General features: G+C 35.7%; 1 protein-coding gene across 1 annotated transcript; it reads right to left on the reverse strand.

The window, feature by feature from the left end:
• vps26bl (vacuolar protein sorting 26 homolog B, like) lies at nt 1-9,654 on the reverse strand. The gene is made up of 6 exons (XM_030153430.1): nt 9,287-9,654; nt 6,025-6,181; nt 4,248-4,412; nt 3,980-4,155; nt 3,099-3,241; nt 1-352 (listed from the first exon to the last, which is right to left on the reverse strand). Exons 1-6 carry the CDS (start codon nt 9,507-9,509, stop codon nt 218-220), a joined length of 999 nt encoding a protein of 332 aa, XP_030009290.1. The 5' UTR covers nt 9,510-9,654; the 3' UTR covers nt 1-217.
• Between the last annotated feature and the right edge of the window lie 7,573 nt (nt 9,655-17,227).

Raw genomic sequence — 17,227 nt, forward strand, 5'->3', positions numbered from 1 at the left:
CACACACACACACACACACACACACAACACACAGTCAGATTCCACAGCCTCTCTCACACCTGAAAAACACTGCAGCAACTTCTACCTGCAAACAAAGTATCTTCACATTCAGAATTTGCTGACGAGTGCTGTTCTGTCCTCACCACAAGTGAGTACACAACAAACGCACAAACAAACACACGCTCTCACTAAACTGGGATGAAGTGCATGGTGGACTTTAGCTGTTTTCTTCATTAGTCGGGGTCAGGGCCTTCTCTGGATTGGAGGTTCCTTCGAAGCGCTGGGAGGCGATGGCTGCTTGGTGGGACATGCTCTTCCTCACGATGTCACCTTTTCTCCACAGAGTGATCTCCTGCAACAATAAGACACATAAGATATAGGGTGAGGTCAAGGGCAGCCCACCACTTTTTGATTCATAACTTCTGAACCAGACAAGTATTACACAAAATTGGAAAGGTCTAAATGGCATCTTAAACATACTCAAAGGGCAAACTTTAGTTTTAAATATTTTTAAATGAAAAATATCAAAAACTACTCCATCACAGATGGACAAAATATTAACGTCTACTTTTTTTTTTTTTGGCAAAAATTACAAACTTCTCAAAAGTTAAGTTCCTATGACATTTTCCATCCTAAAATCTATTTAGTGTATACCTTAAGCCCTATATTTTACAACCTAATAATTGGTTACAGGAAAAAAATATTTTATCACACCTAAATAGAAAGAGTTTTGACAAATGGCAGCGTCATGGATGGACAACAGAAGTAAATATCAAATTAAACATTTTTTATTTCAACTATCAATATCATATAATTTATTAATTTTTTTTTTTTTTTTTTTTACAATATTTACAACATACAAATAATATTAACATTACATTCAAATGTATTTTGCATAGATATGTGCATTTATTAATTTTAAACACTGTGTACTTAGAATATGACATAAATAACATAATAGTTAAAGATCAATGTATTTGGAATAAATTTAGTTTATTTATGAGACTTCATAAAATGAACCCAGAATGACAGCAAAAACTTTGTCACTTTCCAAACATTCACACTATTAAAACTCCTCGAATTTTTTTTTTTTTATTTTCCACAAATTTTTTCTTATTTCAAAATACATTTTCCTGAAACTATAAGTAATTACCTACCCAAAAATATAAGTTTGGTGTAGGTTATTATAATTTCATTTTTTTTCACCAAATGTTAACCTTCCCTTGACTTTGCCCTGCAGTTTCACAGAGCCAGACAGTTCTTCACACTTCAATGGCTGTGTGCCAGTTGCTGTTTTAAGTCTAGTATCCTACACCATTGCTCTGGAAGATGGGTAAAAGCTGCTTGGGTTATTATTGGCTGGCACTGAGTTCACTATGCTATGACATTGTTGTTGTGTTGGAACATGTGTACGAGGCAGAGGGTTGTGGTATTAAAATGACTAAACGCCCACAAAAGAAGTTGTCACATAAAAAGATGTGCATCGTGGTTAAAACTTCCTATGTTCAGGATGTAGATGCAGCTCAGACATTGTTGTTTTACTGTAATGAGGAGGACTTTCAAAGCAATGATGCACAGACAGAGGCAGGATGGAGAAAGACAATCCTGCTGCTACATGATGGAAATATCCACCTACATATTGGCAGAGTACTCACACTGTACCAGATTATTAAGATATAGAAGATGCTGCTACTGATGATAGTGTAAACACTGTGAGTAATTTCTGCCTATCGGAAACTCTCAATCAAAACAAAAAAGGTGTAGTTTGTTGATGTCATGAAATAGTATGGTATCATGGCAGTTGTTTTTACCGTCACTGCTGGTCTACCAGATCTGATGTAAAATGTATAAAAAGTTTATACACATTGTGTTTACAGACACATATTCATATCATGCAATTCTGATGAAATAACAAGTAGCATTAATGTGATGTTAAATACCAGCATTATATTAAAACAGTGTATGACTTTCATCACAATTTTTTTTTCAAATTCGTAAAACCCCAGTGCTAGCCTAATTATCACTAATCCATTAGTCTTTCTGTTCTTATACACCCGAATCACTCCCCTCACAGTGAACGACTCCATCATAAACATATGCGGGTTTACATAACAAACCAAAACGTAACTGTTCCGGAGATCTTGTCACTAAGTGCATTATGGGAAGCAAAAGCGGTTTCTCACAGATTTGGCAAGAAAATGAGCCACATCACTACAACATAAAATGATACAGTCCACCAGGGTTGTTTTAAAGAATGAGTATAGCCAGTGGATGGAGCTAAAGATGACATTTGGGTTCGGCACTCACAAAGAGACGGCAAAACCGAATTCCCATTCCCACAATTCCCACTTTCCTTTTATAATATAGGATTTTATCTCTGAATCTGAACATGGTTTGTACACAGCTCCAAAAACCATGCCATATAACAAAGACCTCAGTTGGTTTCATGCAGAAATGGTACATACGAGGGCTGTTCAATAAGTTCATGGCCTCACCCAGAAATACTGGTTGTTATAATACAGGATGTTACATTCTTTCGTGATGGGATAGTGATGCTTGAACATCGATGGACCAAGTGCATTGCTGTAAATGGAGATTATGTTGAAAAATAAAATATAAATTATCAGTCTGTGTTGTTCTGTTCTGGGTGAGGCCATGAACTTATTGAACGGCCCTCGTACACACCTTTAAGCCCTTCAATGGCTGTTTTTCCAAAATGATAAACAAATTTCAAGCAAACTTTAGAAAAGTCACAAAAATAGTGAAAATGCTAATTATATTTCAGTGAACTGGTTTGGAATGAAAAATTTGGTCCGAGTAGAGTGAGGAGAACATTGTTTTTTTCTGCTAAAATGGCTGTGATGTCTATTTCATTGGATGAGACAGAGAAATAATTTAGCCTCCTAATCCCAGTCTGCTGCACCAGACATGTTTGACAATTTAACCACCTCAGGCGGAATTCTGGAAATTTCCATTAACCCTTTCCAATGCAAAATGTCAAAATGCACATTAAATATGCTTCAGGAAGTATAAATAATGAGCACAGATAAGCAGCTACATGGATACCTTCATATATAACCCTATTTCAGCAGACGTACCTGCTGTTTAAAATAGCGCCGTTCCTCCTCATCTATGAGGACCAGGTTGAGGTAGTAGCGCACAGAGAACTTCTTGTTAATGTCCCTCATGGTGGGCGTCATCTCATAGCCGGCTAGAAACAGCCTGATGGGGATGGACTCTCCTGTAGCACAAGAATCCAGAGACAGATAGAAAATAAAAAATAAAGCTGCCACACAATAACTCAGCGCATTGTGTAGTGGTAAGAATAGAACTGCAACAACTAAGAATCGCAAATATATTCATCTGTAACATGAGTTCTGCAAAAGACATAATCTACAGAGTTAATGCAGGAAAGCAGCATCCTCAAACTGTTTAAGAACTCAATGAAGGGTAACAATAGACAAAATCAATAGTAATAGAGCGTTTTGTTACATAGAAATTCGCCATAAACCAATTTTTCTGTTGTCAGAAAACAAAGCATTTGAAAGAGCCATTTCAAAACAATGTATAAAGACTACAAGTTATTTTCAATCAGCTGTGCTCTAGTGAAACAAATCTACTTTTTTATAACTGCGTCTGACAAAATAAACACAACTTTCGGCATCAATACATTATGATGGGAAAGATTTTAATATGGCAGTTTCATTATAAATACATTTAACCAGGCAAAACCCCCTGATTTTGATAATCAAACTCTCATTGATGTTTTAAGCAAAAAATGACAAATATTTGCTTCTCAGTTGCAGACATTTGTGCAATTTACGTCCTGTTTTACTTCAGAGAGCTCACTGAAAACATCACTTTGAGTTGAAGGTATTTACCGGGGCTTTGTCCTCTGCAACCTTTTATAGAGTAAACTAAATTTATGTGTACATGAATCAATGCTCTAACTGTGATCATATGAGTCTGGTGTCATTACCTCTGACTGGAGCACCGTCCATGATTTCATACTTTGCTATGGTGTCGTTCTCGTGGTACACGTTTGGACCCGTCCCGGTCGTCTCCCGCTTGATGATATCAATCTCCATATGTTTGATCTTAATTCTAACCAGCAGAAAATAAATCTTCCCCACAATCACATCTTTTAGGTGATACCTACAGGAAAACCGAAATACGGAACAAATGTTAACATGGCTAAGACAAACATATATATTTTAGGACATTTCTATAGTTAAAAGTGATCCTACTTGGACTTATTGTACTCAAACTCTATGTGTAGACAGTCCTCGATGCCCACTTCCATCTTGATGGAGGAGTTGAGTTCAGGGTAGGTGCTGAGTGTGTGAACAACAATGTCCAGCTCTTTGCTGATGTCATTCAGTCTTCGGCTCACTGTCGCTCTCAAAAAGTAGCTAAAAAACAAAAATGTAGACCAGAGGTATCAAAAGTACATTCAGACTACTTTACTCAAGCAGACACTCACTCATGTAAAAAATACTCTGACTACATTTCAGAGCTTATATTTTAACTTCAGTGAAGATGGTGACATATTTCTAGATTTTTTACTTTGTACATTAGACCTCTGTTGCAGGCATCTCACTAAACAGACAATATAGTTTTTCCACAATCAAGTCTCCCTATATTGTCTGTTTTTGTCATTTAAGTCTTTAACAACACCATCTGCATGTGTGACTATTACTGTGCTCTATGCACAGGGTGTTTGGTCTTTATCTAAATAAAAATTCCAGACTTTTTCAAATCTGCCATTTTTCCCCAAGACCTTGACTTAATGTACTTTAATACTTGTGTGCCTACTTTTTTGGTTGATATTGTACCTATTGTGTGTCGTAGAAAAGTTAATTTTAATAAATGTATGAATGAATGAATGCATATTCACAGTATATTATATTTTACTGAAAGAAATGTTTTCAAAACATAAGATAATCACAAAAATGCATGAATATCATACAAACATGTTTCAGTAGAATCATTCCAGTACCGACTGGTTAGTGAAATCATATGAACTTTTTTTTATATACTTTCCTCATGTATTTCTCATCTTACAAGATTATGTGCCTTTAAGCATACTCTAAAATTTGACGATGAGAGAAACTTTTTTCCAACACTTTATTAAGACTTACACACAAAATTCCAGACTTTTCAAGACTTTCAAGACCTGCACAAGCACCCTGGATACAGTATGTAAGTTGTAACTTTTTCCATACATGTCAGTATGTTCGGGATGTGTGATATGATGCAAAAGGAAAAACAATCCATTAACCACTGTTATTGTGAATGATACATGGACCTCAGAATGACCCTGGGTTTTTGTACCTCTAAATGACCCTTGACTCATTGTGGATGCTGTTTTTAACCCCCTGTCTCCAGTCTTGTCATGTATCCCTCTTTGCCTTGAAATACACTCCTCCTGTGTAAGTAATGCTGACGAGACTGATATATAAGAAAGGGCATTCTCCCAGCTGTTCTGTATCTCTAGGGTTCCTCAACATCAACATATGTGTGCGTGATAGTATATATAAGAAGGATTTTCATCAAGACATTCCTTGATGACATTTTGCCTCTCAAACATCTCCACAGTGCATCTCATGACAAAATGACAACACCTTATTTTAACAAAATGTAAGGTGAAGAAAGTACAGATATTTGTGTTAAAATATAAGAGGTAAATTTCAAGTGTCGATATCTGACTCTACCAACGCTGAGTAAATCATATGACTTTTGAATAAGTCGAAAAGTAGAGCCTTACAGGACAACACCACTGACGGATAAAATAGAACACTTATGTATTTGACCAGTAAAAAACAAAGCAATGAATATAATAAGGTTACATGAGTTTTATTTAAACGCTGAAACATCCAATGAGGCTGACTGTCCTATTTTTTAACCTTTGACTGAATTGTATCCATTTATTAAATCCTGCATCCATCTAAAGAAACAGATAAACTAATAATTCAGGACAGTTTGTGTTTAAATGTAACTACGAATCAAACCTCCTGAACTCACCGTAACTTGACGTTCTGTCCAGTGTAAGACTCGTAGGGTTTCTCCACATGCGTGAACTCGAAGTCAAACGTCTGCGATTGTGTGAGCTCCCCCGGACGAGCCAAGTCTTTCACAAGAGACACAAACTCATGGTGGTTTCCTCTGTCGTAGTACAGCTCTGGAATAGACACATTAATAGCGTGAGGCGGCCACAGGGGAGCAGGTTTATTCAAAAGATTGTGAAAGGATCCCTTCAGTGTTGACAGCTGCAAAGAGCCACGTTGTGATGACAGAAGATTACAGTGAGAGCGCCTACGTCAGTCAAACTCTTTTCAACTGTTTTATCCGATTTACCATCTAGATATCATCCTTTCACTTAGTGAATCCCTCATGGTTCAATGCCGACAACAACAGAATTTAGATTTTTCACCGTAAGAATCACTCCAAAGTACATAAACTTGTTTGGAAGCACATACCACAGTGTAAAAAAGGGAAATGGTGATGCAGTAGCGATGAGTAATTCAAGTTCCAAGGCCAGTGAATAATGTGGCCAGAAGTTCCTTTTTGTTGTCCTGGTGCCATGTTCAATAAATTAAATTAGTAATGAAATGCAGTTCTACTCTTTGATGTTGGAGTTATTTTTGATCACTTCATTGTCATCACATGTTACAGGAATGTGTGTCTTTCACACTGGAAGTCTTGTGATTCTTCTTTGTACATTACCACCTTAAGAACATGCTGGAAATAGTTCTCTAAAACACACTATTCTTTGAATTACTTTGTCTTTTCTCTGTTCATAAATCCACAAACCCAATCAAGAGTAATGGGGAGAGGATAAAGTTAGAAGAACTACATAAAATGCAACATGTGGCTACTGGAGAAACAGATCTGGAAGAATTATTGTACTTCCTGAAGGTGATGATGGCAGTATTTAAAGCTAACTCACTCAATTCTCTCTTGAAACTACCCATAAATGTGCCAGTCTTCCATAAACACCCGATAACATTGGTCTACAAGTAAAATGCCTCCAGAATAAAAGTAGTAAAACTTTACCAAGTCTGAGTCACTACTAAAGAAAAAAATAAGTCAAAAATACTGGTTTGCTGTAGTTTCCAAGATACAGTCTTGGGTCAAAATGTAAAATTCAATAAATTCATATGAGAATGGGTTTTACTCAAATGGAATGGTTCTCTCAGAGTTACCAGATCTACTTCAAAATACTGTCTGGACATTACAATACATTCACTTTACAGGTGCTGGAACATTTAGAAATCTATTGGACAATGGGACATACACCAACATATGTGTAATAACACTTTATCATATACACTGAAAACATCAGCTAACCAGCATTTTTGTCATTTGTTTTAAACTAATCTCATGAATGTATGTAAGATTTGACACCGCTGGAGATCATTTACTTGTCTGTTGTGGCATAGTACTATCTTCTTCTTTGTGGTTTGCTGGAGGAGCAGCATTTCAGCGAGTGACACTAACAGACTTAATAAATGACGAAGTAAATTACTCTATCATTGGCTTTTGAGGCGGTGGAGACAAGGACACTGATCAAACTGTTATCGATTGTGGATAACCTGGACCACCCTCTTCACCACAAACCCAACAGACAGCGGAGTTCCTTCTCCAAAAGGCTCAGACAGCTTTGTTGCCTACAGTAATCTTTCCTGCCACATGTTATAAAATTGTTCAACTGTTCTATTCTGTGTGGCAGATGACTGTCTGGATATTTCTGGACTCAACAGAATAACCATAATCCTCAAACTATTTCCAAATCTGTCTCTGCACTTCCTAATAACAGTTGATTTATCAATTTGGAGTCATTTGTTGTGTACTGTATTTTATTATTGTATATATGGCTATTGTTTTGAAATGTGTCTTCTCTTTGTTTTGTTTATGTTGCATCAAATAATTCCCCATCGTGGGATTAATAAAACCTTAATTATAGAGATCTTTTAGTATGGAATGCTTTTGCTCAATGTCTTCGAATGGTTGACACTATCTACAACCACTGTCATTTGTCAAACTGCATGGATTAGGTTACAGATCTTACAAACTAACTGTGCTTACAGTTTCCTGTATTGTGGCTTCAGTTAACAGTGAGTTACTGTTAAGTTTTCATGTATAATTAAGTGCATGAAATCATTTATATATACATTTCGAGGGCATCTTCTTCCATGTGCAGTCTGTCTGAGGAGGGCACAGAATATCATCAGCGATGCAACCCACCCTGGTTTTCCACTTTTTGAACTTTTACCCTCTGGCAGACGTTTCCGGACACTAAAGGCCAACACAAACCGTCTAAAAAACAGTTTTAATCCCAGGGCCATAATTGCACTGAATACTGCTGGACATTAATTAATTGTGTGGAATGCTGAATGTTGTCCAGAGTATATGACGATGTTTTATGTCTTTTATACTTCTTGTAACACTCTTTTTTTTTAATGCTGCTTTTTAGATATTTATGCCGTCAGGGTTTTCCCTGTTATATTTTAGTTTTTATACTCTTTTATATCATTGTTTATACTTTTTTTTATGGCACCTAGGACAATTGCACTTTTTCATTTTGTTGTACCTGTACAATGACAATAAAGACATTCTATTCTAATATCTCATAAACAATCCTAACAAATACAGTAAACAAAAGGGCCTCTACTAATTATTATTTTACCTAAACCTTTTTTCTTTTTTTTTTTTTTTACCTGAACTGATGCTTTTGGTCACAGGTGGTTGTTTTGGTCTTTATGAGCCAAACACAAAAAATAAAAAAGTATTTCTATTTCTGAGATTATTTCTAAAAAAAAAAAAAAAAAAAACGTGGACCCGTGAAACATTAAAAAAATTTACTAGCAAGCTTAGTTTAGCAACAGATATTTTATCTGGACAGTTAAGTTGAAAGCTAGCACGTAGTAGAATGCTTAGACAAGGAAAAAAAAAAAAAAGAACGCTAAAACAATTTGAAAATGAAGGTCAAAGGTCAATGAAAACTATTAGCCAATGGTTGATTCGTCAGCTGATGTGCTAGCAAAGCACTCACATCTGTCACGAGACCTGACACTTCACACAGACACTTGTTAGCAACCAAACAGCCGGTGTGTGTCAACCCAGAGAGAAATTAAAGAGCCTGACACGTTAGTTATGAAGCTAAATCTAATAAAGTGCACAGTGTGGTGGTTCGCTAGCTCCGTACGTCTCCTGTCACACTTTGACGGTGCTTAGCTACTTCTCTGAGCGGGCTAAGTGTGAACCACAGGCCTGTAATGCTCACCTATCTGCCCGATAAACTCTATCTTGATGCCGTTGTGCTCCAGCCTCTTGCCCGGGTATTTGAGAGTTACGTTCACTTTCCCCGACACCGTCTCCCCATCGTAGAAGAGGAAATATTTGTCCTTCCTGCCGTCTTCGCTTTTATGCTCAGTTTTCTTTCTCGTTTCGGCGTCATTCAGAACTATATCGATGTCCGCACTCTGGCCGAAACCGAAGAAGCTCATGGCTGCGAGTCAGTCGAGCTCCGTGTCTGGATACCTGCCGAGAAAAGCAACGTGGTTTGTTTCTGCAGAAGTGCACAAGGTAGTTTCTGCGGGATTTTGGAGATGTCCAGTCCAAACAGCGGCCAGATTATTGAGTGTTCCGAGTTACAATTGGCCGACTGCGCATGCGCCAAACAGTCATGTGAAGCAGAAGCTGAAGCCTGTTTATCCGTACATTTTTATTTTTATTTTATTTTTAATTTGTGCCTTTAAACTAAGACGTTTATATCAGACTGACAGAAACAATTTTAAGTAACACGTGTCTGTTTAACATAAGTCTCCGTTTGTTTTTATCGCATTATCAACAGGCGGAAGGATCATGTCAGAATCTATGCCCGGACTTTTGTTTTACAGGCACTCGTCTTTATTCCCAACATCGTTCCTTTTCTAAATTAACCCTTTCATGTATACTGGTCACTACAGTGGACACCTATTCTACAGCTGTTCTCTTGTATATTCGTGGATTATGGTGTTATTATTATTATTACTATTATTATTATTATTATTATTATTATTATTATTATTATTATTATTTTTACACATATCTTTATTAAAGTTTTAAGACACTACATATCTTTTCTGACATGAATTGATAACATTATGTAGATCTCCCCTGAGCATAAACCCCCAGAACCACAAGCCCTCCCCACAGTTTTCACACAATTTATCAGTAAATACATGTTTCTGTGCATCAAAAATTAAATATGTGGTGTCCAGCTGAGTGGAAATTTTTGCAACTTAATGAAAAATAGGTTCATATGAATTTTTTTTTTCCCATTATTTTTTAAATGTATTTTTATTTATTTATTTATTATTTTTATTTTAGTTATTTGATTTATTTTTCAGAAGAAAATTTTCAATCGCATTGTTTTTTTCATGCCTAAAGAGGAATAAAAACACTCAGGAAAATTTTTTGATTAAGGTTCTCATAATTCGTGCATGAAAGGGTTAATGTGCAGGCACATAGTTTATAATAAATAATAATAGCACAAAAATACAAATAATGTAAGTGTGCTAAATATGTGTGATTCTTTACAGTTAATAAGAAAACAAATAACTAGTTTATTTTTTATTTTTTTAACTGAGCAATATTTTCAGAAAAGGGCTCCAACCATTACTGCACATTTTTTAAGTGGAAGGTTTGAGGACTTTTGTGCCATATTATATATACAATTTATGTTAGAAAACTCATCAAAAACTAATTAAATACATCAATAAATTCTTGATGTTGCAGTGAGTTACTTTCATGCAGTAATTTAAGTAGCTGTGGTCACTCTTAGTATATATATTTTTTAAACAGAATGATCGGAATGAGTATATTACATACAAAAGACTTTTTGGGAAATACTGAAGTTATTTTTTTTTAATTGTTGTTTATCCCCTCCTTTAAAAGAGATCTTCCTTTAAAATAGAAAAATAGTTTCTATTTTGGAGTTATTCAGTCCATCTTTAAATGAACACAGACTCAAACTCACACATTAATGAAAAGATCTTTAATATAATACAACAGATGAATATGAATGAAATGACACTTTATAGGCTGATCCTATTTAGTACATAATCCATGGCTGTCTTAGAAATGAGCTTCTTTCCTGTGAGTCAAAACAAAGGGCTTATTTTCTCAATGTATTTCATTGTTCTGTGATGTCAGTGTTTGGCCACTAGAGGGCACAGTTAACCCACACCAGGAGATGGATCACCTCCAAAGCCTCTTCAGTTCAACTTCAGTTAAGAAGATATATTTTGTACCATTATTGAGCATTTTAAAATGCTCGTGCCAAAATAAATCCTCTCATATTACTGTGTTTTTGTCCTGTTTGTTTTTTAAGACTTTAATTCATAATATGATGGGAAAGCTCCTAAAAACTTCCTCACTTTGTTATTAAGGAGGATGTGTTGTTTAAAGGCTGTCAGTTATCTACATCAGCCTGGCAGGACATCAGAAATGGTCATACATGGAGGAAAGATGAGTTTCTGTTTGGATAAACTTCAAGAAATGGAAAAAGTTTTAACAAGCAGAGCCCCTCCTGCGCCTCCTAAAATGGACAAAACCAATTATTTATGTGCAGTTGAGGGCAGCTGCAGCAGCTGTAACCCCACTCGGGCACAAATAACTTGCCAGTGTGTCAGTTCATCACATCATGCTGTGATATTTTCCAAACAGGCTACATGCTTCTGTCGAATAAGATTGTCTCCCATCTGTTTTAGTCGTCACTTTGGTGTCTGCTCGGCTCAGGCTTCTGTTTGCAGTTCTGTGATCTGATTGTATCTGTCTGCAGCAGTTTACGAGCTAAGGTCTCCCTCCACACAGACCTCAGAGTGATAAATCAGCAGCTCCTGTCCTTCAGATGCTTCTCCACTGAACACAAATACAACAGGTAAGAATAATCAGCAGACCTTCAGGTGGTTTGTTTTGTTTTGTGAATTTCTCTGCGACTGAAAGGTCACTCACCGGCTGCAGAAAGAGCAGATGTTTTTAAAGTTTTATTATCATGTGATGTGGTCATTGTTTGTTAAATGACAAGAACCATCTCTACTTCCAGCTGTGAAATCTCCATAGGCATTATCCATCATAAACATCTGAAAATATGTCCAATTAGCACAGATTTATGGATATCAATTTAATGCTTTTCAACTTGTCAACATATACTTTCCATGTAAATTATTAATTTCTCTATTTTTTTTTTTTTTTTTAAATTTCTGCATAGTTTTGAAACTCTCCTGCATGATGTGCAAACCTTTTTCTAATGTTTCAGTGTCTTTTTATATAATTAAGTGCAAAAAATAAGTAACTAATACATAGAAAAGAAAATTTCACATTAAAAAAATAATTCTGTCATTTATCCACATTGAGCTCAGAAATAATGATTTTTGCTATTTATAGCAAAATTTCATATGCATTTTTAGAAAGTAGTGGTAACATTTTTTTTGCAAATTCCATATATAAATAGTGTAATTTATTGCATTATTTACAAAATGATAGATACAGCATTCTCAGACCACACATGTAAAGAAAATGAGTTCATATTCATTTTTAACAACTCAACTGGAAATCTATATCATGTTCTCCATCTGTCTGTCATGTCGCTGTTGGGTGTTTTATGTCAAGTCCAAACAGCTTATCTTATATTTGACAGCTCATATTATGACATCCGTCTTCCTCTTTATCACACTGCAGAGGTTTTCAATCAGGTTGAGGTCTGGAAAATCTATAAACTATACAATAATTATTCCTTTTCATACTGGACTCATGTACTCTGCAGTTTGACTGAACCAAAGATCAGCCACAGATGTTAAGAATAAGTGTGGGTGTCTTTGAATGGAAGTTTTTTGTTGTTTTTGTCAGCTCAATATGTGAAAATAACATTGTAGAATCTCCACAAATACAGTGTAAAATTGAAGATATATTGAACTTAAAGCCACTATAAACACTGTACACTGCTCCTATAGTTCCACTCATGAACTACTCTGTATGGAGTTTAGGGGAAACACATAAAAAAACTCTTATCCTTTTTTTTTTTTTGCCACAGAAAAGTTGTAAATCAATCTGATTATTATACATAAATCAGAGCAACATTTATTAATTGACATGCATTAAAATTTCGTGATTGGATTTGACAAAGAATAGAGGATGTCCAATTCACATTCATTAAAGAGATGCATGATTTTGGTGTGTTTTGTGTATAAAATGCTCAGAAATTCTGTTTTTATTTGTTTTTATTTCCTATACATCGCTGGTTAACTATTCATTAAATTGCAGAGACAAAGATTATTCTTGTTTGAGGGTTATTTTAACCTTAAGAGCTGTTGCCTACCCCTCAAATACCTAAGCAGCCACTGAAGACCAAAAGTATCTCCTGATCTAAAATGTTTAATAACTGTTGAACCATTAATCCTGTCAATACACATAAATAACTCAGATTAAATACAGTTTGTCATCATTTTCATGGTCATCAGATATGACCCATTTGGACGTTCAGAGGCTCTGTAGTGAACATGGAAACACTGTCATCTTCTGCAACATTGTTTCACCAGTAAAACCCATATAGTTTGATAAATGACAGTGGATGGAGACACTTGTTTTTATGTTCAGTTAATGATATATTTTCTTCATTTTTCAACATTCAACATTTAACATCTACATGATCAGTAAATTAAATATAGGAAAATACCTGATTTTCTGTGGAAAATGCAGAGTATAATATTGTAATAAATAGTGATAGATCACTTAGGAAAGGTTAAATGTAGAGAAAAATTCATTTGGAACTTACCACAAAAATAGTCCCAGGTCTTAAATGGAACCGCCACCTTTTCAGTCAATATTGTTGTGTTTTTCCAAGTAATATAATGTCTTGCTGTTGTTACTGTTGCTGCATTAATTCTGGAAGAATTTAATTAGAGACTGAAATGAGTCTAATAATTAAAACACATCCTTTAAGCCTCTAAGCCTAAAATGGTATGCCTTGACTTTTTTTCTTATTTTGATGATAAAAAGGTTAGAGAATATGCTGTGAGTGAGTTCATTTGCCCATTTTTCTAGAGCAATCATTTACAATTTACTGCATGCTATAATTCTGCTAAAATGGCTTATTTTCCAGCTTCTAATAGAGGTGTGAGTGAAATTACTTTAATGACCTAATAAAGCCTATAAAGCGCAATATCTCAAGTTTCAGAAACTGTTGGAATTTTTCTAATTGCACAAACAGTGAAAGAGTTACAGCCATCCAAACTGTATATGTGCAGGGTGTGTCAGCAATGACACATCAGGTTTTAAAGAGTTAACAGTTTTTTATGTTAAAGTTTGTTTTTTTTTTAATCTCTGTAACATCTCTAACATGAGACATTTACATTTATGCATTTGGCAGACGCTTTTTTCCAAAGCACCTTACAGGGGAAAACCAATCAAATCACTCAATCAAATTTTATTTATATAGTGCCAGATCACAACAAAAGTTATCTCATGACACTTTACATATAGAAGAAGAATCCAAGGCACTCTCTTTCAACATTAAAATGCCTTTATTATCATGGCATGGTCATATCTAGATATCTGGTCTAAGATATGACCATGCCATGATAATAAAGGCATTTTAATGTTGAAAGAGAGTGCCTTGGATTCTTCTTCCAGTTTGATAAATACTTTTTGAATCCCTTTTTCCGAAGAGCACCTCGAACAAACTCTTTTTTGGTCCGAGAAGCATTCCTTCCTAAACATTTTTTGAAGTACTTTATATATACAGGGTGGGGAAGCAAAATTTACAATATTTTAAGGCAGGGATTGAAAGACAGTGTATGACCAATTAGTTTATTGAAAGTCAAGAGAATTTATTTGCCACAAGAAAATTTACATAATAGAAAATGTTTTTATTCTATGTGTCCTCCTTCTTTCTCAATAACTGCCTTCACACGCTTCCTGAAACTTGCGCAAGTGTTCCTCAAATATTCGGGTGACAACTTCTCCCATTCTTCTTTAATAGTATCTTCCAGACTTTCTCGTATTAGTTTTGCTCATAGTCATTCTCTTCTTTACATTATAAACAGTCTTTATGGACACTCCAACTATTTTTGAAATCTCCTTTGGTGTGACGAGTGCATTCAGCAAATCACATACTCTTTGACGTTTGCTTTCCTGATTACTCATATGGGCAAAAGTTTCTGAAAAGGTATGGATAATAGTGTTAGGTATGATTATGACATCAATATGTTTGGTTTCAAAACAATTGACGTAGTGCCTGCTGAGAAAAAACAACTAAATGTTCATTGTAAATTTTGCTTCCCCACCCTGTAGAATTGGTCAAAACCAGACTCTGAGGTAATTTACAGAAACCCAACAGAATCGTCCAGGAGCAAACACTTGTGACTGGTGACAGTGGCGAGGAAAAACTTCCCTTTAACAGCAGAAACCTGGAGCAGACCCAGACTCCTGGAGGATGACGGTCTGCCTTGACCAGTTGGGGTTAAAGAGAGAGAGTAAAGAAAGAGAAAAAGAGAGAGCGATAGAGATAGAGACTGGGGGAGAGAGGGAGAAGGGGGGAGTAGGGGGAGACATGACTTATAAATCCAACTGTTCACTGCAGTGACTCAGCCTCCCAAACCTTGTCTTGTATATTTAGTAAGCAGTGAACTTCACAATATCTTTCAGCTTAATAAGAATCCAAGATGATTCACCAGGTTCACAATCCTCCCACTTAGAAGAAACAAGACATATCCCAGTGTGTGTGTTCAACCAAATAGGTGCCCTTAGGTTTAATTGATTTTCCTATTAATTCAATAAGTGTTCTGCGGCTCTGCTTCAACCCACGATATATTATCCCCGCCGCGCTCCTTGATTATAAGGCTCTTTATCCTGGAACTCGCTGCCAGTTGGCACAGCTACCAGAAAGGAACAAGAAAGCTGTTTTCAGTGTCGAAATGGCTTAACTTCCAGTAATAGATTATAGCTTTAGATCAACAAAGATGCTGTCAGTGGGATATTTGACGGACTTCTGTATAGAATGGGATTTCTGCAAACAGCGGGAGACTCTGGAGTAGTTGAGAAGGATTTGGAAAAGCAGAAAAAATATCAGTAAGACTGGCAGGACAGATGTGAACCCACCCCCCAACCCCCCACCCCTTTGCTTTAATAAACTCAGACAGGATTAAACAGCCAACACGTCTTATGTAACATTAGAAGTGAGTTTTATTAATCACAAACAGAATGATTCAAGAATTAAACAAATAAAATAAAATAAAATAAAAAAAACAACCCAGCAGGCCCTAAATGGACATTCTACTGTGTGTGAGTTTGGTTCAGAGAATCTCTTTCAGGAGTTGCAAGACAGGGGTGATTTACAGCACATGTGTAAAAAGTCCTGGTCCAACATTAGGTTTGTTGGTTCAGTAAAGTTCTAATGACCACACATGTATTTCTCAGCGATTTAAGATCCAATCTGATATATGTGAAGTAGTAAGTACAGCAGGAAAAACACTAGTTTCAGGTTAAAAACAGCATCGATAAACCAAAGTGGTCATATTTAGTGTGACCTCCCTTTGCACTTTACATGTCTTTAACCCTTTTGTTCAGACAATACGAGATTTACTGCATGAATTTTCTGACATTTTACACCAGGTTTCATTCAACATGTGTCAGATGTTTCTAATTTGTGCTGCTTTTGCCAATTCGCTTCAATAATCCACTCTTTTCTTCATAAGGTTCTGCTCATTCCTTTTTGTAAATGTACATATGTTACCTAGTTATATAAGATCCCTGATGTTCATCGATCAGTTTCACGTTATTAATTTCATGACATTCTACTGATTTTTGGATCGTTTTTGTTTCTGTTTAGATTGGTGACCGGAGGAACTGATCAATAGTAACATCAATAAAATAATCTACATACCTGAGATTGGAACATTTGTTTAACTAATGTCACCCCACTTATGCCTATTATGCCTAATGTCACTCATTTGCAACGTATTGACGGTGCTATATTCAAACTGACAATCTCCTCTTAATTTAGAATCTGCTTGAGAGCAACAACACAAAATTCTTTTTGGGTCGGTTTGTATGTTTGTTTCTTTGTTAACAAAATAGCAGCAAAACTATTGGTTGAATTCATACCAAATTGGGTTTATAGATTGCCAGTGACCCAGAATAGATCTGATTACATTTTGGGAACAGTAGGTCAAAGTTCAAATTT

Source organism: Sphaeramia orbicularis, chromosome 14 (assembly GCF_902148855.1).
Source record: "Sphaeramia orbicularis chromosome 14, fSphaOr1.1, whole genome shotgun sequence".
Classification (NCBI taxonomy): domain Eukaryota; kingdom Metazoa; phylum Chordata; class Actinopteri; order Kurtiformes; family Apogonidae; genus Sphaeramia; species Sphaeramia orbicularis.